Here is an 18,319-nt window from a genome sequence, read left to right as displayed (position 1 = left end):
TTGTAATCTGTATAGTTTCATTTTGAAGAAGGACAAGGCTGTTCACCTCCGCAGCTGGAAAAGGTCGCTCCTTCATGGACACTGAGGTCACAAAGGAAGGGAGCTGTCCTCTGAGTGGGGATTGGATCAACGTTAATGGTCCATATTGAAAGCAGGATCTTAGTATTGATGCTTAACAAGCCCGGCTAAGAGAAAGCTTTGCATATATTCAGTCGCATTGTGGACGTCCAAGAGGAAACGCTCCCCACTTCTCAGGAAGCACTGCCTCACATTCCTCCAGTATTCCAAACAGGCACATGAAAGCAAGAAATAGTTCCTATAAATCACCTGAAAAGCCTGTGTGGGCTTCACAGCCTCCAAAAAAACTGGTTGTAAAGAGTGAATTCTTAAGTACGCTCATAAAAGCCTATTAGCCCCATGCACCAGCATGCCCCAATTGCTTATATGGAGTGGATTTCGAGAGTGTCACTGTCTTTCAGGATGTCCTCCCACGCTTGCTCTCATTCATGTTGAGTGACAACGATGCAACCCGGGGGGGGGGCAGAGGGCAGGAATCACTCAGCGAGGGCTAAAATGAAAAGAGCAGCCATTGTAAAAGTGGGGCAGATTGCCAGGGAAGCTGCGAGAAAGCTTGACTTCCACCAAGGGCTGCACATCAGCGGTCCGGAGACAGGGGGCCACCAACGCTTATGACCTCCAGAGCCGCCTGATCGTAATCTGCAATTTCTAATGATCACTCATTTGTAATTTTATTGAAGGAAAAAAAAGAAAAATGGAAAGAAAGCCTCAAGATCCACAGACCTCACGTGGCCGTGCAAATCCATATAGTAGATATATAAAAAATTAAATGTGCATTGATTCTTTTTCTACAAAAACAGACTCCAACTGCAGCAAAGACAGTGTGTGGTGAAAAAATATGACCTGTAAAGGGAAACAACAAAGCATTTCCTTCCCCCACTTCCTCGCCGTTCCCCTTTATTCCCCACATTGAGATCTTTCATGAATGCAATATTAAAGCGCATGATAAAGAATGCATGACCAACACAGTGCTTTTTGATAGAAAGTCGACAGCCGATCTTGCTCGTTGACGAAGAAGAAAAGACAAACGGGGGGGGGGGGGGGGGTTCTCCTTTGACAGGTCTCATCACCAGGCGAAGGAGAAGACAGCCATCTGAAAAGTAGCTGCTAAAACGTTTCTATCTGTAACTCACCATCCTGCGATGTTTACATACTAGTTTCAGTGTGGCATCGAAAAAAGGAATCAGGGTTTCAAAGTCAAAGCATTTAACTTCCATATAAGCAGCTTTGCAGCATTTCCAAACATTTAAACTTGTGGGCCGCTCTCAGCGTGATTATTTGATGTTGACAACCCAGCAGGCCTATTGAGGGAGCTTATTGAAGAAGCGAGGGAAATGTTGGAGGGGGGGGTGGTAAAGAGGATTACAAGGGGCCAGCGACGAGGGGGCGTTTGTTGGAGCCTGAGAAAGTGTGCAGGAAGAGTAGCACACACTCTGGAAATCAACTGGAAGGTCAGATAAATAAACAGGAAACTGTGAGCCTTGAAAACGTATTTTCTCCATCGTCTTCTGAGCACCACAAGTCGACCTACTCAAGCTTATTATTAAAATAATAAGCTTGAGTAGCTTCCCACTGGCACATACACTGCATATATAAAGAGTGACTGATGGTAAATGGTCCTTTATGTGCTTGCATAATGAGCAGCAGTTGTATTGCATAAACGATGCACCGAATCAGAAGCTCTATTCATACTCATCATCACAGCCTGGCAATATCAAAGCCAAGCGTGAAAGAGCATCAAAAGCACGACACTCTGTGGAATTTGACTGGAAATTACGACACATAATGGCTGCAATTTGAGGATCAAAGACATCATTGGAAATGTGTCATTTCCTTCTTCCAGCAGAAGGAACTTAAAAGGGTGCAGGGTCGCATCATACACTTCTGGCTTTTTGTGATGTCCAGGGTAACGCTGATTATCAGCGCAGAGGAGGCGCCTTAATTAAAAAAAAGATTATTTAATGAAGGAAGTTTGGCTTTGAAAGCAACAATAATTGCTTGCTCACATTCTCCCTACTGGGAGGTCGTTATTCCAACTTTGGTGCTTTCTAAAGTTTAAACATAATGTGGGAACAGATGCTGCAGACAAGATGGGTAGCAAGTTATTGATCAGAAGGCTCGAGGATTTCAAGCTCTAAATTACAAAGATTTTGTCCCATACACACTGACGCAGCATTATATTCCTAAAAACCACTAAAATACTGCTTTATCCATCTTGATATCAGTGTTATTACATATTTTTCCCCCAACTCATCTACCAATGGTTATAACAGCGATATTACACTTATGCAAAAACAATTTGATGAGAAATATGAAAATCAATCAAATCTGAGAATAAAATTTAACTTGATATTCAATGGCACTATAACTTCTGGTTTTCAGAACAGAGCGGAGGCGTAACGGGTGGTCTTGTCCTTTATTCCTGCTGCTTTTCAAGAAAATCAGACCAAACGGAAGGACACAACTGTAAGAACTAGCAGATTTCAAAGCAGAGCTTTATTTAAACTTCAGTAGCACAGACCTTGTTTCAAAAGACTGAATGCCTGACTGGGAAACACCAGCATAATAGTACCTAATATTTGAACATGACATAATGTGGTACATCCAGTCCAATAATAATAATAATACAATAAAAGTGATGTAAAATTCTGCTTTCATATTTTGTAGATTTTCATAAAGCACCTACAAGATTTGTAGCAGCCTTGCAACATCTGCTCTCTTAAACATTTGTTTGGACATGTTTTCTACACCTGAAGCAGCAAAATGCTTACTGAGGACGTCTTCCGCTCTCAAAGGGTTCAGCCACACAGGGAACTCTGCAACAAATGATTCCACATGTTGGGTCTTTTGTTCCAGTAATATCCAGAGCAACTTCTCTAGTTCCTTTCATGCATGCACTGCAACACTAGGCAACACCCCGAGGAGGGGATAGGACAGAAAAGGTCCACAACCAGTTGGTCCACAGTTAAAAGAGACATTGCATCTTGCTAGAACAAAGTATATTTACTTCGTGTTTAAGTATGTGCAAGAAGGTCTGGTGCAAACATTTTCACAACAGTAATAATTTTCAGCTCAACGAAGGACTACTTTTTGTCCGCTACGTCTCATCACGACTCAGCGGCTGCCCCCATCGAGCATCAACACCTCAAACCACCAGAGCAGCTGCAGCAGATCACGCTTCGATTCATCACACGCTGTTCTCCTAGAGTTTAACTTCACAATAGTAACACGCAAGACAGAGATCAAGCGCAACTTGACAAAAGACGACCGCAGGTACATGTCGAGTGCGTATTGGAAATCAATGCTGCTGCTAAATTTAATCAGCAGGGAGGGAGGAGGAGGCCAGTCTGCTTCACATCGTGACGATACCTCTAGAGTCGGGGGTTAGATGCTTCAAAGTACGGCTGCACAGAGGTTGTTGCACATAAAAGGGTTTGACTAGCCTCCCGGTTTACACGATGGATGAGACTAAAAATGTGATTAAAGCATGAGTATCAATAAGCAGCATCGCCTTCAGTACCTCTATTAGAGAATACTCATCCGGCTACAGCGGGCAAATGTTGGTTTACTGACTTTGCATAAAATGTAAAGATGGTAAAATGGACAGGACAAACTTATCTGGAAAGTTACCTAACCACACATTTAATATCTGAGCATCAAGGGCGGGTGCATTTACTGAGAATTCACTGAGAGGATTTGACTCTGGACAGAGTTCAGATTGGGCAATGGCTTATCGGAGTCTGGATTCAATCATGCCAGAAAAAAACAAAGATTCTGTCTTTTTTTTTTTTATCTTGCAGCAATAGTTTTTGTCCGTTTTATTAGCCTCTCTTGCTTTTAAGCACATGCATACCTCTGGCTCCGGCTGCCTACCATAATTATACGATGGATGAAAAGCGATCGAGGGGAGTTAAGGTGCATAACTTGGCGCCAACACTTATACATGGCTTCTTTTCCGTTTTGAATAGAATCTTTGCATCTACAAACCATCAATGCAGCTCTGTTGTGCTCACTTAATGACAGCAGCCTTCCAGCCCGACAGAAGGCATCTTCAGCAACCGCAACACAAAAACCAGGGTCGTCAAGGCGGACGCAAGCCTGCTGCCACCGGCCTTTCAAAGCACACCTGCTGCAGCTTCCAAAAGCAGCATTGCTGTTCAATGAGGAGGTGGTGAGAGACGGAGCAGAGGGAGTGTTTGGGTACGGAGGGTGTGCCGATCCGCTCCTTCCACGCTCGGTTTCACACCTCGGAGGCTGCAAGTCACATCAGCAGGAATGGCTTCACATAAAGTTTCATTTCCTCCACCATAAAACCCGTAAGCTTTAAATCCCGTTCACGCCGGGATAATTAAGAAGACTGTATGAGAAAACTTGAGCTGCTCTCATCGTGCTCCGTAAACTTCGACCTTTACGTGGACAGCTCAGGTCTCGCGAGGTGATTGCACATCACTGGTTTCTCTTTGTTAAAATGCAGCTGTGAGGGTGACTGAGAGTCACAGTCATTGCTTGTGCCAGGCAAAAGCCGCTGAACCAGTATTTGAGAGTTACTGCACAAGAATCCAGTTTGTATTCCCATCATAAATAATATTTATAATGACATACGCTTGAATTATTTCCACTTAACTGCAGAGTCTTTCCAATGATGGGAACTGTTCCCATTCTCATTGTGATAATCACCGGCAGATTGCAGTGTTTTTTTTATGTACAAATTCACTTAGCAATATAATAAAACTAAGGCTTTGTGTCACTGACTTGTAATTGCAGGCTAACAGCCAATCATACGAGCAGAGAATTTTGAGGAGCTGCTCCGATGCCGCTGTGATTGTTTACAGGATTTGTCACCACCAAAATTACGTTTTTCATACAGAAAAATCAGGAAAAAGGCAGCAAAACTGACGAATTCTGGAGCTCGGCATCCAGCATTTGATGCTATTAGATTAAAGTAAATAAGGAACAATTATACAATGTTTCACTTTAATTCGTATTTTGTTATTTTGGCGGACAATCACTGCCCCCTTAGCAATGTGTTAGCATTAGAAATGGTGAGTAGGGGGGCCCACAGCTGCTTAGCAAACAAGAAAAGCATGTCTTTTCATGCCATTGGAGAAACGTCATCGTAATGTTTGGTAAGATAGCGTGAAAACGGAAAAATCCACATTACAATTGCTCTCATTCTATTACTGCAAATAGCAAACGAGCATAAGAAAGAAGAAAATGACCAAAGGTTTTGAAGTGTGTAATATGATGTTGTTTCAACTCATTACCCAGATAAGAGCCCCTTGACAGCATTAAGTTATCTCCTGCATAGCTCCACTGAGTGAACAATGTTCAGGACAGGAAAGAAGCTGAAGGGGACTGTGCTGGTAATCTCTCTTTGACGCCCCCCCAGTGTCTCTAATTGCCCGGATTCATATGTCCAAGTTCCTGGTTGCACTCCTCAGAGAAAAGATGAGACCACTGGCGCTCCTCCTCAGGCCCAAGCTGCTAAAGCCGCCCACTAAAATGGCTGTGAGATCTCTGATGCTTGCACACAGATTGGGGGGGGGACTCATCAAAACAGCGATTAGCCCCCAACACAGAGGCAGAGCTAAGCCAGAGCGCAGCCCCAGCAGGGGGTCAAATCCTTCACTCCCCTTAAAACCACCAATGATTTGTGCATGTGAGGCATTCCTGACAAACAAGACTCCCGGAGCAGCTGCATGGCTGGAATATTTGTGGAATGACTGTATCTGTGTATTTATTGAATAAAGATGTAGTATTTGTCTTGACAATGGAATGAGACAGCTGGAGAAATGTATGGATAAAACTTCAGAAGACCAAAAACACTCTCGGCCCGAGGCTTCAATCTCGTCCTTCCCGTTTGATGGTAATCTCTCTCACTCTAGAACGGGTATCCCAGGTTACGGTTTCCTCTTCTTCTCCTAGTTGGTGCTGCACAGTGCTCCGGAGTCCCTTTATGATTTTTATTTTATTTTTTACTTGTTGCCTTCGACATTGAAAGTCTCCTCAGATGGACTTCAAAATTCACCACATGTGTGCACCAACTAATAAAGGCCAAGTTCTGTCTGGAGTCGATTTTAGGACTCAGCCTCAGAGCTGAAAGATGAAAAGACTTTACTGCTTTCTGACAGTAGATAATGCCATCTATTATGTGTTTGAGTGTGTAAAACTAATCTCACATTCCTGTGTATCGTGGGATGCCACTCAAAAGCAAAGATCCCGATAGAACTAACACCCAGCCGTTGAATTGATGCGGCTGTTTTGGTTTTATGTTCTGCAGCGTTATGGTTTTGGTTCAGTTCCAATGCTTGAATTATGCTCATTAAAACTCCAACCTCTAACTGCTCTGCCTCTTGGTGACCTGAAACCAAAACGCAGAGAAGCCACTTTACCACTGAGCTGGTCAACGCAGTGAAAAAACAGAACATAAAGTCACAGTGATCAATCTTTTTTTAAATCTATATTATGTTCCTCATTATCATGTCATTTAATCTGTTTTTTTATTTGCTATTTACAGAAAAAAGTAGATTAATGTCAATTTAAGGTTTATAAAGTTACTATTATCATGCAACAAAAAAACAACAACTTGAATTAAATTCCCTGACAGTGACACACATCAAGCAGCATTAGTTACATAAGCAGACGAAACATCCGGCCCCCCGTGATACTTCTTTAATACGTTGAGCTTCTTGCACTGATTTTCAGGCACGAGATGATGCAGAGTCACATGATGCTCACGGCGGTCATAACAGTTCACTTCAGCCCTCTGCAAATGATGTTAAAATCACTTGTTCCATCTTGCAAATGTTAAAAAGCTCTATTTGTATTCATGCTGATTTAATATTATTGCCCCCTCCCCCCAGAGGCCATCTGTGTGGAGGCATCCAACCTTTAAAGACACATCCTCAGCAGGCCAGGGATTAATAGCCCAGCGTGAACGCTCGCCTGTCGAGGATCAGCCAACAGTTACAAGCAACTCAGCTGAATGATGGGAGGCCAGCCATCTTCAAGCATCTCCCATCTTTCACAACACACACACACATGCGCTAGGATGAAGACGTGTGACTGTGCTTGATGTCTGTGGAGACAGGGTTGCTGGAGTTCAAGAGTCTTCCAACTGTCCAAAAACAAAAACATGACGGAGTGCTATTTGTAGATTGGAATATTTTGAGGATTCCTTTGGTGAACATCTTTGGCGTGAAGCTGAGTGATTGGGCTCAGAAGATACCATCCAGTTATCCTGTTAATAAAACACAAGCTCTTCACATTTTTGGGAAATCCCGTAATTTAATTTCTTTCTGGTTGTAAAATGAGACGATTCTGCCTGTTGTCACGTCAGCACCGCATTAGCTTAGCTCTGTCAAAAAGCAACCCATAAAACCACACTTCACTCTCTTTTAAAAATGCTGTTTCCCTGCTGGCTGCAGCTTCATGTCTATCATATAGACGGGGTGCAGCGATGCCGATCTGATGCCAGGCAAATAACTGGCTTTCCACAAATGTCAAACCATGATCCCCGAAACCTGGACAATCATGAAATATTTCCAGGCTATGTCGAAACGAAATCCTGGAACAGCGTTGCTTCATCACACCCCTGACATAGAACACACGGTGTGATGTTGCCATGACATCGCTTTACTTGGAACTGCCTCATTCCAGGTCACACCACCTCACTCCCATTTGGAATCATATCTGGGGGAGTCCAGATACGAAGGTCTCGTTGGCGAAGGTAAAATCCCGATCCGATCACGTGATCGGAAATCGGGCCCGATCGCGTGCTGGCAGACTCGATTGGAATCGGACGTTACCTCCCGATGACTTTTTATCAGATCTGGAGTTACGTGGTGACACAGAGTGAGCCCTCTCTACTCTGTTCAAGCTGCGCCACAGAAGTGCTCTGTTTAAGAGTTAAAGGTCCCATATTATGAAAAACCTCACTTTCCCATGTTTCTACACATGGATGTGATTTTGGGTCTTAATCAACCCAAAAACAGCTAAATAATAAACCATCCAGTCAATCCTGCGTATTTATAGTTCTGTAACTAACTACTGAAATGCATCTTAATCTTCGTTAATGTGACGTCACATTGTTAGAACGCGCACAAGATGTGTGTACACATGCATGCACATTCATTGCCAAGTTCATTGCTTGCATGCGCACAGCTACGTGCACGCAATGAACTTAGTTTCGTTTTCGTTTTCAGAGGCTTTTCTGACAGAGCTGTTTGAGACAGAAAAGACGGACGCTGTCCTGCAGCATCTGTTTTCCTATTTTGACCAAAGACTTTCACAGATATTTCATGTAAGTGTTTGTGAACTGCATTAACTTGTGGAAAAAAAGAGTATAATATGGGATCTTTAAATGCTGAAATAAGATGATAAAATTAAAAATAAGGGACATCCTGGATCCGTTTCTTCTTTCATTTTTTTTAATGTATTATAGAAGTATCGGATCGGGACTCGCTATCGGTTTTTAAATCAAATGACTCGGAGGCAAAAAAAAAAAAAAAAAACCCTGATCGGGACATCTTTAGTAAAACCTGATGTGTCACAATGAAATTGGACCACTTGAGCCAAATGTGAGGCTTTGACTGCTTTTCCCAGCCTTGCATCTTGTAAGGGGATAAATGCAACAAAACAAATGAACTCAACATAAACTCTCCATGTGAAGAGCCCACACTGTAAGCCCGGTGACAATGATTACGATACGCTACACGGAGTCTGGCGGCTCAACCAAATGTTCCATTCCTTGAACATGTGGCTCCGTGCTCGGTCAACAAAGCCCCCCAGGAGCAGAAGGGAGCCTTTCATCCACCCACATTCAGCCATCTCTCAGCCTGAGGCAGCGATTCTCCACTTCCTCTCCACTTTAATAAAAACACAACTATACTAGCCCTGAAATCACATCACAGCAGTTAATGGACCCGATCCTCATTGTTGGGCAGACCCCCCCCCCCCCCCCCCCAACATCCCCATCCGGTGTCCCCTCACTGACAGCAGTGTCGCAGGGATCCATTAGAACTCCACAGTAGCACAACACTACAATGCTCAAAGCGGCAGGATGGGTGTGTCAGCAGTATCCTGCAGTGTGGTAAAGCATTTCATGTTTTTAATCCTGTAGTTTAACCATTAATCCGTTACTCGTAGCTAACCTGTTCACCGTCAAGATCATTGTTCCACCCGACCCAAATTACTCACACATCAATTTTCTCCATTACTTTTGAGCAGCACACCAACGTACAGTCCAAACAAGATGTTAATGTTCCTCCAGAACAGAATAACATGCGTATGATTTCTATTATTAAATCCTAATTGCTCTTTGTTTAATCAATAATAAGTTAACACACCTCCTCGATAACCAGTTAGGAATGTTAATATGATAAATAAAATTACCGGTACTGACTCAAAAGTAAAAATGGCATCACTGTAGGATAACACCGTGGGGCGAGTGCCAGTGTGGCTCTCTTTGTGCAACGAGCATCTTTTCAGACAGGAGCAGGAGCTACAGGAGCTGCAGGAGCTGCAGGAGTGCCTGCATGTGGATGAAAACGCCCCGGTCGAGGTGGTTTTACAGCTGGTTTACACGCAACGGTGCTGGAACAGAAAGCGTTACCATCAGAGGGGAAACTTCACGCTGGAAATGTTTATACTATGAATAAATTGATATGAAATCAATCAATATGGTTGACTTATTCCGAGGCACGCATCAATCATTATGTCTTTCACTTAGCTTAAGTAATGTGATCAGTGGTGGTGATGAGGGGGGAAACGGGGGGGCGATCACAAAGAACCAACATCCAATCTGGCCGAGGTAACAAAAGGAAGATGGGAGACAGCTCAGGATGGCAGGATGCCCCTGGGGCGGCGGGGCCGTTACTGTGCTGGAAAGGGCGGTCGGGCTGTTGGGCAATTAGAGACGGAAGGATGGAGTGGGGGGAGGGTCGACACGACAACCCATCCATGATGTGTTCTCAGCTCAGAGAAAATGAGGAGCAAACCTCCTGGATACGACGGCAGGAGACACGGTGCATGATGGAGGATTCATGCATTAAGACACCGACCGTTGCTCATTTTCTCGGGGGCGGATCTCATTCCAAGCTGCTTTCATGCAACAAGAATCGGGATTGGGCGGGTTCTGGGATAACGAATGCATGAGGAGGAGCTATTACAGGCGCTGTGGCGAACACATTAGCGACGTCTATTATCTTTAATGTCAGTCCGCTTTGGAAAGTCCTGCCTGGAAACCGCAGTCAGGATCAGGACAAAGAGGAAAAGTCAGTCCGGGAGTTTTTCCATTTCAGAGCCTGGCGAGCCTCAGACAGAGGTCGCAGGCCTGCAGCTTTTGTGTGCCGTCTTTTTAACGACAGATAATGAATGGAACTATCACTATGGAAACCGGCGCCTCTGAACTTTACCTCTGATTAGATCTCTACTGTCTCCTCTCATAACATTACACATCTCCCAGTAAAGAGGACACAAAGGAGACTGTAATACTAGCTCGGTGCTGTCAGATCTAACAGCTGGCATCGCCGAGCATCCTGCCCCCTCACATGCACACCCCGGCTTCTTACCCTCTGCCCCCCCCACAACGGCTTCAGCGGAGCAGGTGTCCGCTCATTCTTTACATAAACTCCTGTCAGACGTGGTGCACAACAACAAGGCCTCACAGCTGCACGCACACAGGCGTGCACACGTAGAGCCAGCGCTGAGGTAACGAGGCCTCGCCAAGGTCAGTTTACGCAAACGTATAAAGGACGCGGAACATAAAGCCCAGCCGCCGAAGCTGGAATGCAGAAATAGCAGCAAAGCGCGGCTTTAAATTCTGATTATAATACTGTACTATAAAAAAAAACGCACGCGATATGGAAAATTGTTGCCGAGGCGATCCGTTCACAAAGTTCTCCCAATCTGTGAAATGCAAGCACACAATGAATACATATATATAATAATAGAGTCATAATGTGTAACTCAAACCAAACTATAAATTTTCTGCTCTCTCAATGACAGATATGGCAGAAAGTGCGACGTCATTTGGTGGCTGTCATGAGTCCCACGCCGTGCGAGTGAAGACAAAAAAAGGACAAAAGGACAAAACATCTGATGGAACACGGCCTGCAAAAAAAAGAAGAACCCCCAAGTGCAACGCTGACAGCTCGAGGAGGGCGGAGTACCTCTCACAGATCTAACAGCTCGGCCGCTTGTCAAGCCATTTCCACTGTCACGGGTCGAGGAGCTGCGACGGGACGGGCAATCTGCAGTTTTCAGCAGATCAGTGACGTACGGATGAAAGGCCTCCTCAGGCCCTCTCCAAAGCGCCCCTTCCCCCTGGACCCTCAGGGCCTGGCGGCGAGCCGAGCGAGCGGGCGCCCTGCCTCTGGGGGCCGACTACAGATCAGAACGGCCCAGCAGGAGGACTCGAACAAGAGGCCTTTCTGTCGCTGCGACGTCATCCTCCCCGCTTCCGACTCCTGCAGGAACTGCTCTGGCAGCGTCCCGGCTTGTCTGTCCACCCCCCTTTGGTCAAGTTGGTTTTCACGTCGTGTTGGCAAAGACTTTAATTGATTTACATGGAACATTCTCACTCCTGCTGCACAAGTCCATGTAAGGCATTGCGAGCGAGCCAAGACCTCCAGACAGCTGGCCGTCTGCACGCAACCAGCAGACGTCCACGCTCTGGAGAGCGTGCTATTTGAGGGTCCCCGGGACAAACACGACCACATATGTGCTATGCCGTTCAGAAGCAGGGGTTCGGACCTCTTCGCTCATCAGGCTTTTTGGACTGACGGCACCTCACGGGTGGAAAATGTGAATATTAAAGGCTGAGGAGGTTTTCCACTCTATTAAGCCGTCTATAATTGAAAATCAGAAACAAATAAACAGATCGTTGACACAGAGCACGCCTGATCAGCGAACAAAATCAAAATCATTCCACATGTTGCTACAAACCCCCACAGAACAATAAGACAGGATTACCCATTTATCAAGGATCCATTTAAAGATGGATCCAATCAAGTTTGATATTCGTCCAAACAGACCAGACTTTCCTTCTTCTCTGCATTTTATCAAGAATATTATCCTTCCACGATTAAATAACAAGCATTTCCTGCAATGGGAAAGCCCTGAGCAAGAAGAAAAGAGGACCGTCTCCAATGAGAGGTCAACAGCCAAGTCAGTGCAGAGCCGAGGAAGGAGGAGGAGGAGGAAGAGGAGGAGGAAGGCTGGTGCAGAGATTCTTATGTGGGTGATGAGAGACATGAGTGAAGAGATACCGTATCCTTCTAGAGATCAGGTGGCACAAAAGTCAAAAAGAGAAGACCAGAAGAGCCCCCCCCCCCCCCCCCCACACACACACACAGCGTTCATCAGGAGCTCCTCCTCATTCACTCCTGATGCTCACATGCAAAACACATCAGGATTCCATTTCTACAAGCAACCAATCAGAGCTGCACCTAACAAATATGTTTATTATTGATGAATCAACCATTTACTGCGATTACCAACAATAAAGTCAGGAAATAGTGAACAATTTATATATTTAAATAGCTTTTTTTTTTTTAACCAACAGCCAAAAACTAAAGGATATTGCGTTTACCTTTGTATGACAATGATCAAATCAGATCCTCACATCAGAGTCGATAAAACAAGCATTTTTTTACAGAAATAAATTCTAAGCTGTTTAAATCAACAATATTCAGAGGGGAAACCAGCACCTGGAATAATAAATAAATACACACATATCAGGCCTGCCAGAGAACCGCATGGGTGAACGAACGGCTGAGACTGTTCAAATAAAGCGTCAGGGACAACATGCATAAATGCAATCAATTAAATCAGGGATTATTAGGCGTAACAACAGGCACTGCATGTCTCTGGAGAAGTCACATGCACAGAACACTGCCACTGCTCCAAAGCTGCAGACCGAAAGAGGAATTTCCACTGATGTGTCTCGGTGGATGAAGACCAAATGGACCAGAACTGCAGGCCTCGCAAAACGCAGACACATTTAATTGCGTTGTCCCATTTTCAAGCAGGCAGAAAGAGCCAGCAGGCTTCCTTCAGGAGCTCGAACCATCGTTTCGTTTGTGCCAAGGGCATTCTGCTCGAAGCACAAACGCACCATAAAGCGGTGATGGACGGGAACACTCCGGATGACAACAGGATTATTTCTACGTCACCTCCTACCCTTATTCGTGACTGAGGTGGAGTGGAAATCATCACTGGCAAGCTGAATTGTTTTTTATTTTTTTTTATTTTTACAAGACAATGATGCAGACTGAGTCATGTCTGACGATTTGTTAAATGGTTTAAGACGGAAAAGATAAATCTGTTTTAGATACAACAGAGGCTGAATTAAAAACAAGGCCTGCGAAACATTTCTGGCTTGAGGCATATTAAATTATACATCTAAGGTTAAAACATCTTTACATCCGGCCGACTGTTCTTTATTTAAGTTGGAAATATGTTTCACGTGACATTTAATCAAGCAGCAGTTCAAACGCTTTTTTCCACAGTATTTTTTAAAATCCCGTAAAACATTTTACTGAACTAAATCAGCTTTCAACACGCATGACTGATACTCGGAAAATAGATCTAGCCAGTGTCTTTGTGCAGTTACAACAGAGTAACAACAGAGTAACACACACTCATTCTGTGTAAGACTTGGCTTCACTTTATTTTGCCTGACAAATTGACATAATTATCTGTGGAACCGTTTTATCCATGAGGAGGAAAGAAATATGGGAATATATAGAACTTCTTTAAAAATGACTACAGGTATTTATTAGGGGGGGGGGGAAGAACGGTGGGATGTAACGTGACATCCTGCAATACTGTCTACAAATATCTATGTTTACTTATTGTCTTTGAAAAACCCTAAAAATTTATACTGAATCACAAAAAAATAGATATATTCCAATAGGAAAATAAATCCAATGTGATTTCAATTCGACAAAAACAAAACCTATTTCATAAATGTATTGTTGACATCATCAGAAAACCTGGAAACGAGACGATGGTCAGAATGAAAGGCCCTCAGAGGCTGCTGATAGTGAAGCTCAAGTCTTTCTCCTCTCCTGTTGGGAACTTGTGAATGTTTGAATTACAAATTATGAAATAATCTTATTTTTAGACATTATTCACAGTTCCTTCTTATTTTCCCAGATGACTGTCTGGAAATGTGTCTTTCTGTCTTCAACCACTGGCTTTATTACATCTGATCTGATCAAATATTGGTCTTGGATTAAACACAGATAACTCGAGTCGGCGGTTTCAAAGAGGTAAATGGTTCCATTAAACAAATAAGAGTCGGTGACCCAAATTCAGACACGGTGAAGTGACAGCAGCAGCAGTTAAAGCCCACAGGAGGGTTTCCAGGTGCGTTGCAGCCCCCAAAGCAGCGCTGATCTGACCCCCCCCCCCCCCTCATTATCACCACCACGGCCGACCTTACCTTTTTATGCCTGTCTTTGAACGGTAACGCAGGCCACGGCATCTCCTGCAGAAAGTCCTGCCAGTGTTTCTGGTCCTGATCGGACGAGATGAAGACGATTTCTAATTCGTCCTTGTGCTCGGACGCCTTCTTGAACCTGCCGTAGAACTCGTGCAGGCTGCCGCTGAACTGCTTGCACGGCGCGTTCAGGCTGCAGCCGAAGAAGAGCCCGACCAGGGACAGCCTGGCGCCCAGAGACTGCACGTCCACCTCGGCTTTCTCGCTGTCGACGAGCCGCTCCCCGAGTAGACTCAGCAGGAACTCCGACATCGCGGCATGCGCTCCTCCAACGCGCAACGCGCAACGCGACGAGGCTGCTGCGTCCGGGCGACACCACCGGCACGTCCAGCGCCTCCGGTCTGAGGCTCTCGGCTCTCGGCTCTCGGCTCTCGGCTCCAGCCCCCCCTCGGTGAGGCGCTGCGGTCTGTTTCACCTCGACGCGCCCCTCCGGTGTGAGCGCTGTGCAGGAATGCGCTCCGTTAAATCGCCCCGACTGCAACGGTGGTGCCCCCCCCCTAACTAAAGCGTTTCATCAGGATATCTGATCATCTTAATTTCCCCACGCGTTACTTTGACACCGTATTCTCTGGATTTTAAAGCGTTAATAGAAACACAAATGTTTCGATTCTGACGTCACATGATTTGTAGCCTCAAAAGTCAGATTCAAATAATTAGCCTTATTTGTTTGAGCTCCACATTGTATTTTGTGAAAATGCGTTTTGTTAGTTTATTTCTTAAGCTGCGTTTGATGACGCTAAATAAATCTGCAGTATTATTATTAGCCATTAGGCTACAATGCAGTCGCATTAATGTGCTGCCACCTAGTGGTGATTGTGGAAAATGCCTGGTGTTGATTGAAGAAAGTTAATGAAAACACTTTCAGTGCAGTCTGGGCATTTAATAGCACACCATTTATCCATTTGACTCACTTTGAAAACGCCACGGACAAGGGCAACCGAACCGGGAAAGGGAATTGTCCTGGTGGCGGCGGTCCCGGAGGACAAACCCTAATGAAAGCCTGTTAGATTGGTTGGATAAGAGCCAATTACAGCATCCTCCACAACGTCAGCAACAAATCATGCAGCTCTGATTGATTAGTGGGGCCACCATCCTACAGGGTGACATAAAAAAATCCATGCTGGTATATCACTGCCGTAATCCATGATGATGAGAGACATACTGGTTACAAGCTCGCCCCTTGTGTCACCGGACAAATTCATCAAGTTGATCTTTTTGGCATCTCTATGTCTTTGCTTCTGAATCGGATTAAATTAAGAATATCGTTAACAGTTAATAAGCGAATAAAATACAGATGGTTGTTTTCATGGGGTGCGAAATCACTCTAAGTGATATTTCACATCCAACTTCAAGGAAACAAGAATCACCCAAAAACAGTTGCAGGAAAGATGACTTTATATAAAGTAGTTTATTTGAGTCATAATACTTTTGAAGAAATGCATCAAGCTACAATTATAAAAGAACATTTTATGATTGCACAAAAATTGGTAGGATATTCATTTGCAGATATTCCACAATGGATCTAACTGGATAAGGATGATGCCCAGTGCTCTGGACTTCCAACTTGCAAAGTTGATGATTGGTATTGGAAATAGAGAGATGTTCCTTTTTACACAATTATTACCATTCCAGAAACGGAAGAGAGATAAACTTTACTGTTCGGCAGCGTAAATGTGGGATTGTTATGGCCGGTGCGAACGGTGCAGGATCTCTCAGACTTCGGTGAATAACATCTTCACCAGGTCTGCTTTGAGGCAGTCCTCCTCCACTAACTTGTGAAGCTGAAACAATTTAGAAACACAATTGTTTTAAGGGTAAGTTGTCTCCATACAAAACTGCAACCACAGGAAATACTGAAAGATAATTCATACGCCAATATTTTGTTGAATATTAAATTCAACAGAAGTTTGTTCTCGTCTGATTTCTATGGATTTTTCCTGTAAAATACAGATCAAGACTCATCTTAGGCATGTTAAATTTTACTTACTGTGCCATATCTCAGTAGAGTAGGAACTCCAGTCAGCTTCAGTGTCTTCTTGAAATCATTATTTTGATCCTTCCAACTGGAGAATGAAAAAAAAAAAGTAAAATAAAACACATTTAAGATCAGATGTGGAAAGACTGAAGAGGAATTTGAAAATGTCAATCAAGCTAATTTCAAAATGTGATTTTAAAAAATGTGAATGACTGAAATGAATGAAAGTAGTTTTATTTGGTACGAAGGACAAAAGAAAAATCATAAAGCTTTTTAACACTAGTGAACTTACTCTTACAAAGACATCCAATAAATATTTTCTTTCCTCTCCCAGGACGATGTAAGCAGACAGTCACATTTTATAACAAGGACAAATCTTGAGAAAATTACACAATATTTTTTCCAGATCCGGAATCGAACCGCCAACCTCTCGATACGATTGATGGTTACTTTAAATATGCACGAGATTCACCATGAACTGTGAAACTATTAAATAAAGAACCCTTAGCTGAACAACAGAAAACGTAAAGCCACTTGACATGAACTGAGTAGTATTCATATTTGTCACTGGTTAGAAAGAAATGTTAGTTTCAGAAAACAGATAAGATGAAACAAACATGAATTTAGTGTGATTTGCAGCCTGAATACGACGAGCTCTGCTGTTTTGTGGGAGTTGCTGGGTGCTTTCGTGTGCAGATATCTTTTCCATTAAATGATTGACATAAAGAGTAAAATACTGACTAAGCTCTTTCTCCAACTTGACAGTAGATGAAGACAGATCCTTGCGGAAGATGAGCCATTTCGCCTTTTACAACTGGCTCCGCTTAAAGGGAAAAGAGGAACTGTTAATAAAAATATATAATAATTACAGAATGACAGTCTATAAAGTATTAAAGTAAATACAAAAACATCAAAACGATATATAATCAAATATTTCAGTCAAGTCGAAATAAATCGATGCACAAGTAAATGATGTACAGAAAATTCAGGAGATTACCTTTCACACAGTCTGGACACCAGCTGTCTCCTTGAGCGTCTTTGTCCCCCGAGAAATATGCAAAAATGTCCTTTCCTTTTCTGTCAGACACAGCCTGACAGAAGTCGTGATATCCACGCACATTTACCTCCTCATAGTGGGCCATCGCTTCTCCCGAGTTAATATCAAAATGCACGGACTTAAACTATTCAACTACTTCAGAAAATGGGTTCTATCGTGGGATCAAACAGAACTCTGCTCCTGGCTCCGGACCTGGTAAATACTAGTACTTCCAACGTGACAAATACTACTTCCTGCAAAAGTTCTTAAAGTGACCGTGTAGCCTGACTAGTATTTTTTTTAATTTAACATTCACTAAATAAAGGCGAATTTATATTATTCAAGTGGCATAAATAAGTTGTTTACACTGCACAAGTTTTTATTTTATTTTTGCTAGTCCTATATTTTAAATACTTTAATCGTTGCGCTGATGTTTGACCCCTTTGACGATCCGTACATTAGTGGAAAACTACTTCCGCTTTCCTTTGTTGTTGTCAAGGCGGTGTTTCTAAAAACTGAAGAAGGCTATGGAAACATGTTCTACAAAGTTAATTATGGTCAATATTTGATTAAACGTCCGATTGCTACGTGCACAAAAGACGCATAGCGCATTCGCAGAGTTGCACAAGTCGCTGTAAGCGAAGTTAATATGGTTGAATGGGACCATGTTGGGTTTAACTCGATGCAAGTGAAACGTCATTTCAAAATAGTATTTAGCTTGCGA

General features: G+C 43.5%; 2 protein-coding genes across 2 annotated transcripts in view; both read right to left on the bottom strand.

Moving 5' to 3' along the window:
• nxn (nucleoredoxin) overlaps nucleotides 1-14,836 on the bottom strand; it is a 39,005-nt gene extending 24,169 nt beyond the window's left edge. Inside the window, exon 1 of the mRNA XM_068745620.1 lies at nucleotides 14,528-14,836. Coding sequence (XP_068601721.1) covers nucleotides 14,528-14,836 — 309 coding nt within the window. The remainder of the gene's footprint in view (nucleotides 1-14,527) is intronic.
• A 1,131-nt stretch (nucleotides 14,837-15,967) lies between these two features.
• Nucleotides 15,968-17,816, bottom strand: txndc17 (thioredoxin domain containing 17). The gene is made up of 4 exons (XM_068745454.1): nucleotides 17,557-17,816; nucleotides 17,301-17,382; nucleotides 16,572-16,647; nucleotides 15,968-16,365 (listed from the first exon to the last, which is right to left on the bottom strand). The coding sequence occupies exons 1-4, from the start codon at nucleotides 17,699-17,701 to the stop codon at nucleotides 16,297-16,299; spliced, it is 372 nt and encodes a 123-aa protein (XP_068601555.1). The 5' UTR covers nucleotides 17,702-17,816; the 3' UTR covers nucleotides 15,968-16,296.
• Between the last annotated feature and the right edge of the window lie 503 nt (nucleotides 17,817-18,319).

This window comes from Brachionichthys hirsutus, chromosome 11 (genome assembly GCF_040956055.1).
Source record: "Brachionichthys hirsutus isolate HB-005 chromosome 11, CSIRO-AGI_Bhir_v1, whole genome shotgun sequence".
NCBI lineage: Eukaryota > Metazoa > Chordata > Actinopteri > Lophiiformes > Brachionichthyidae > Brachionichthys > Brachionichthys hirsutus.
This window is presented reverse-complemented; position numbering and strand designations above follow the sequence as displayed.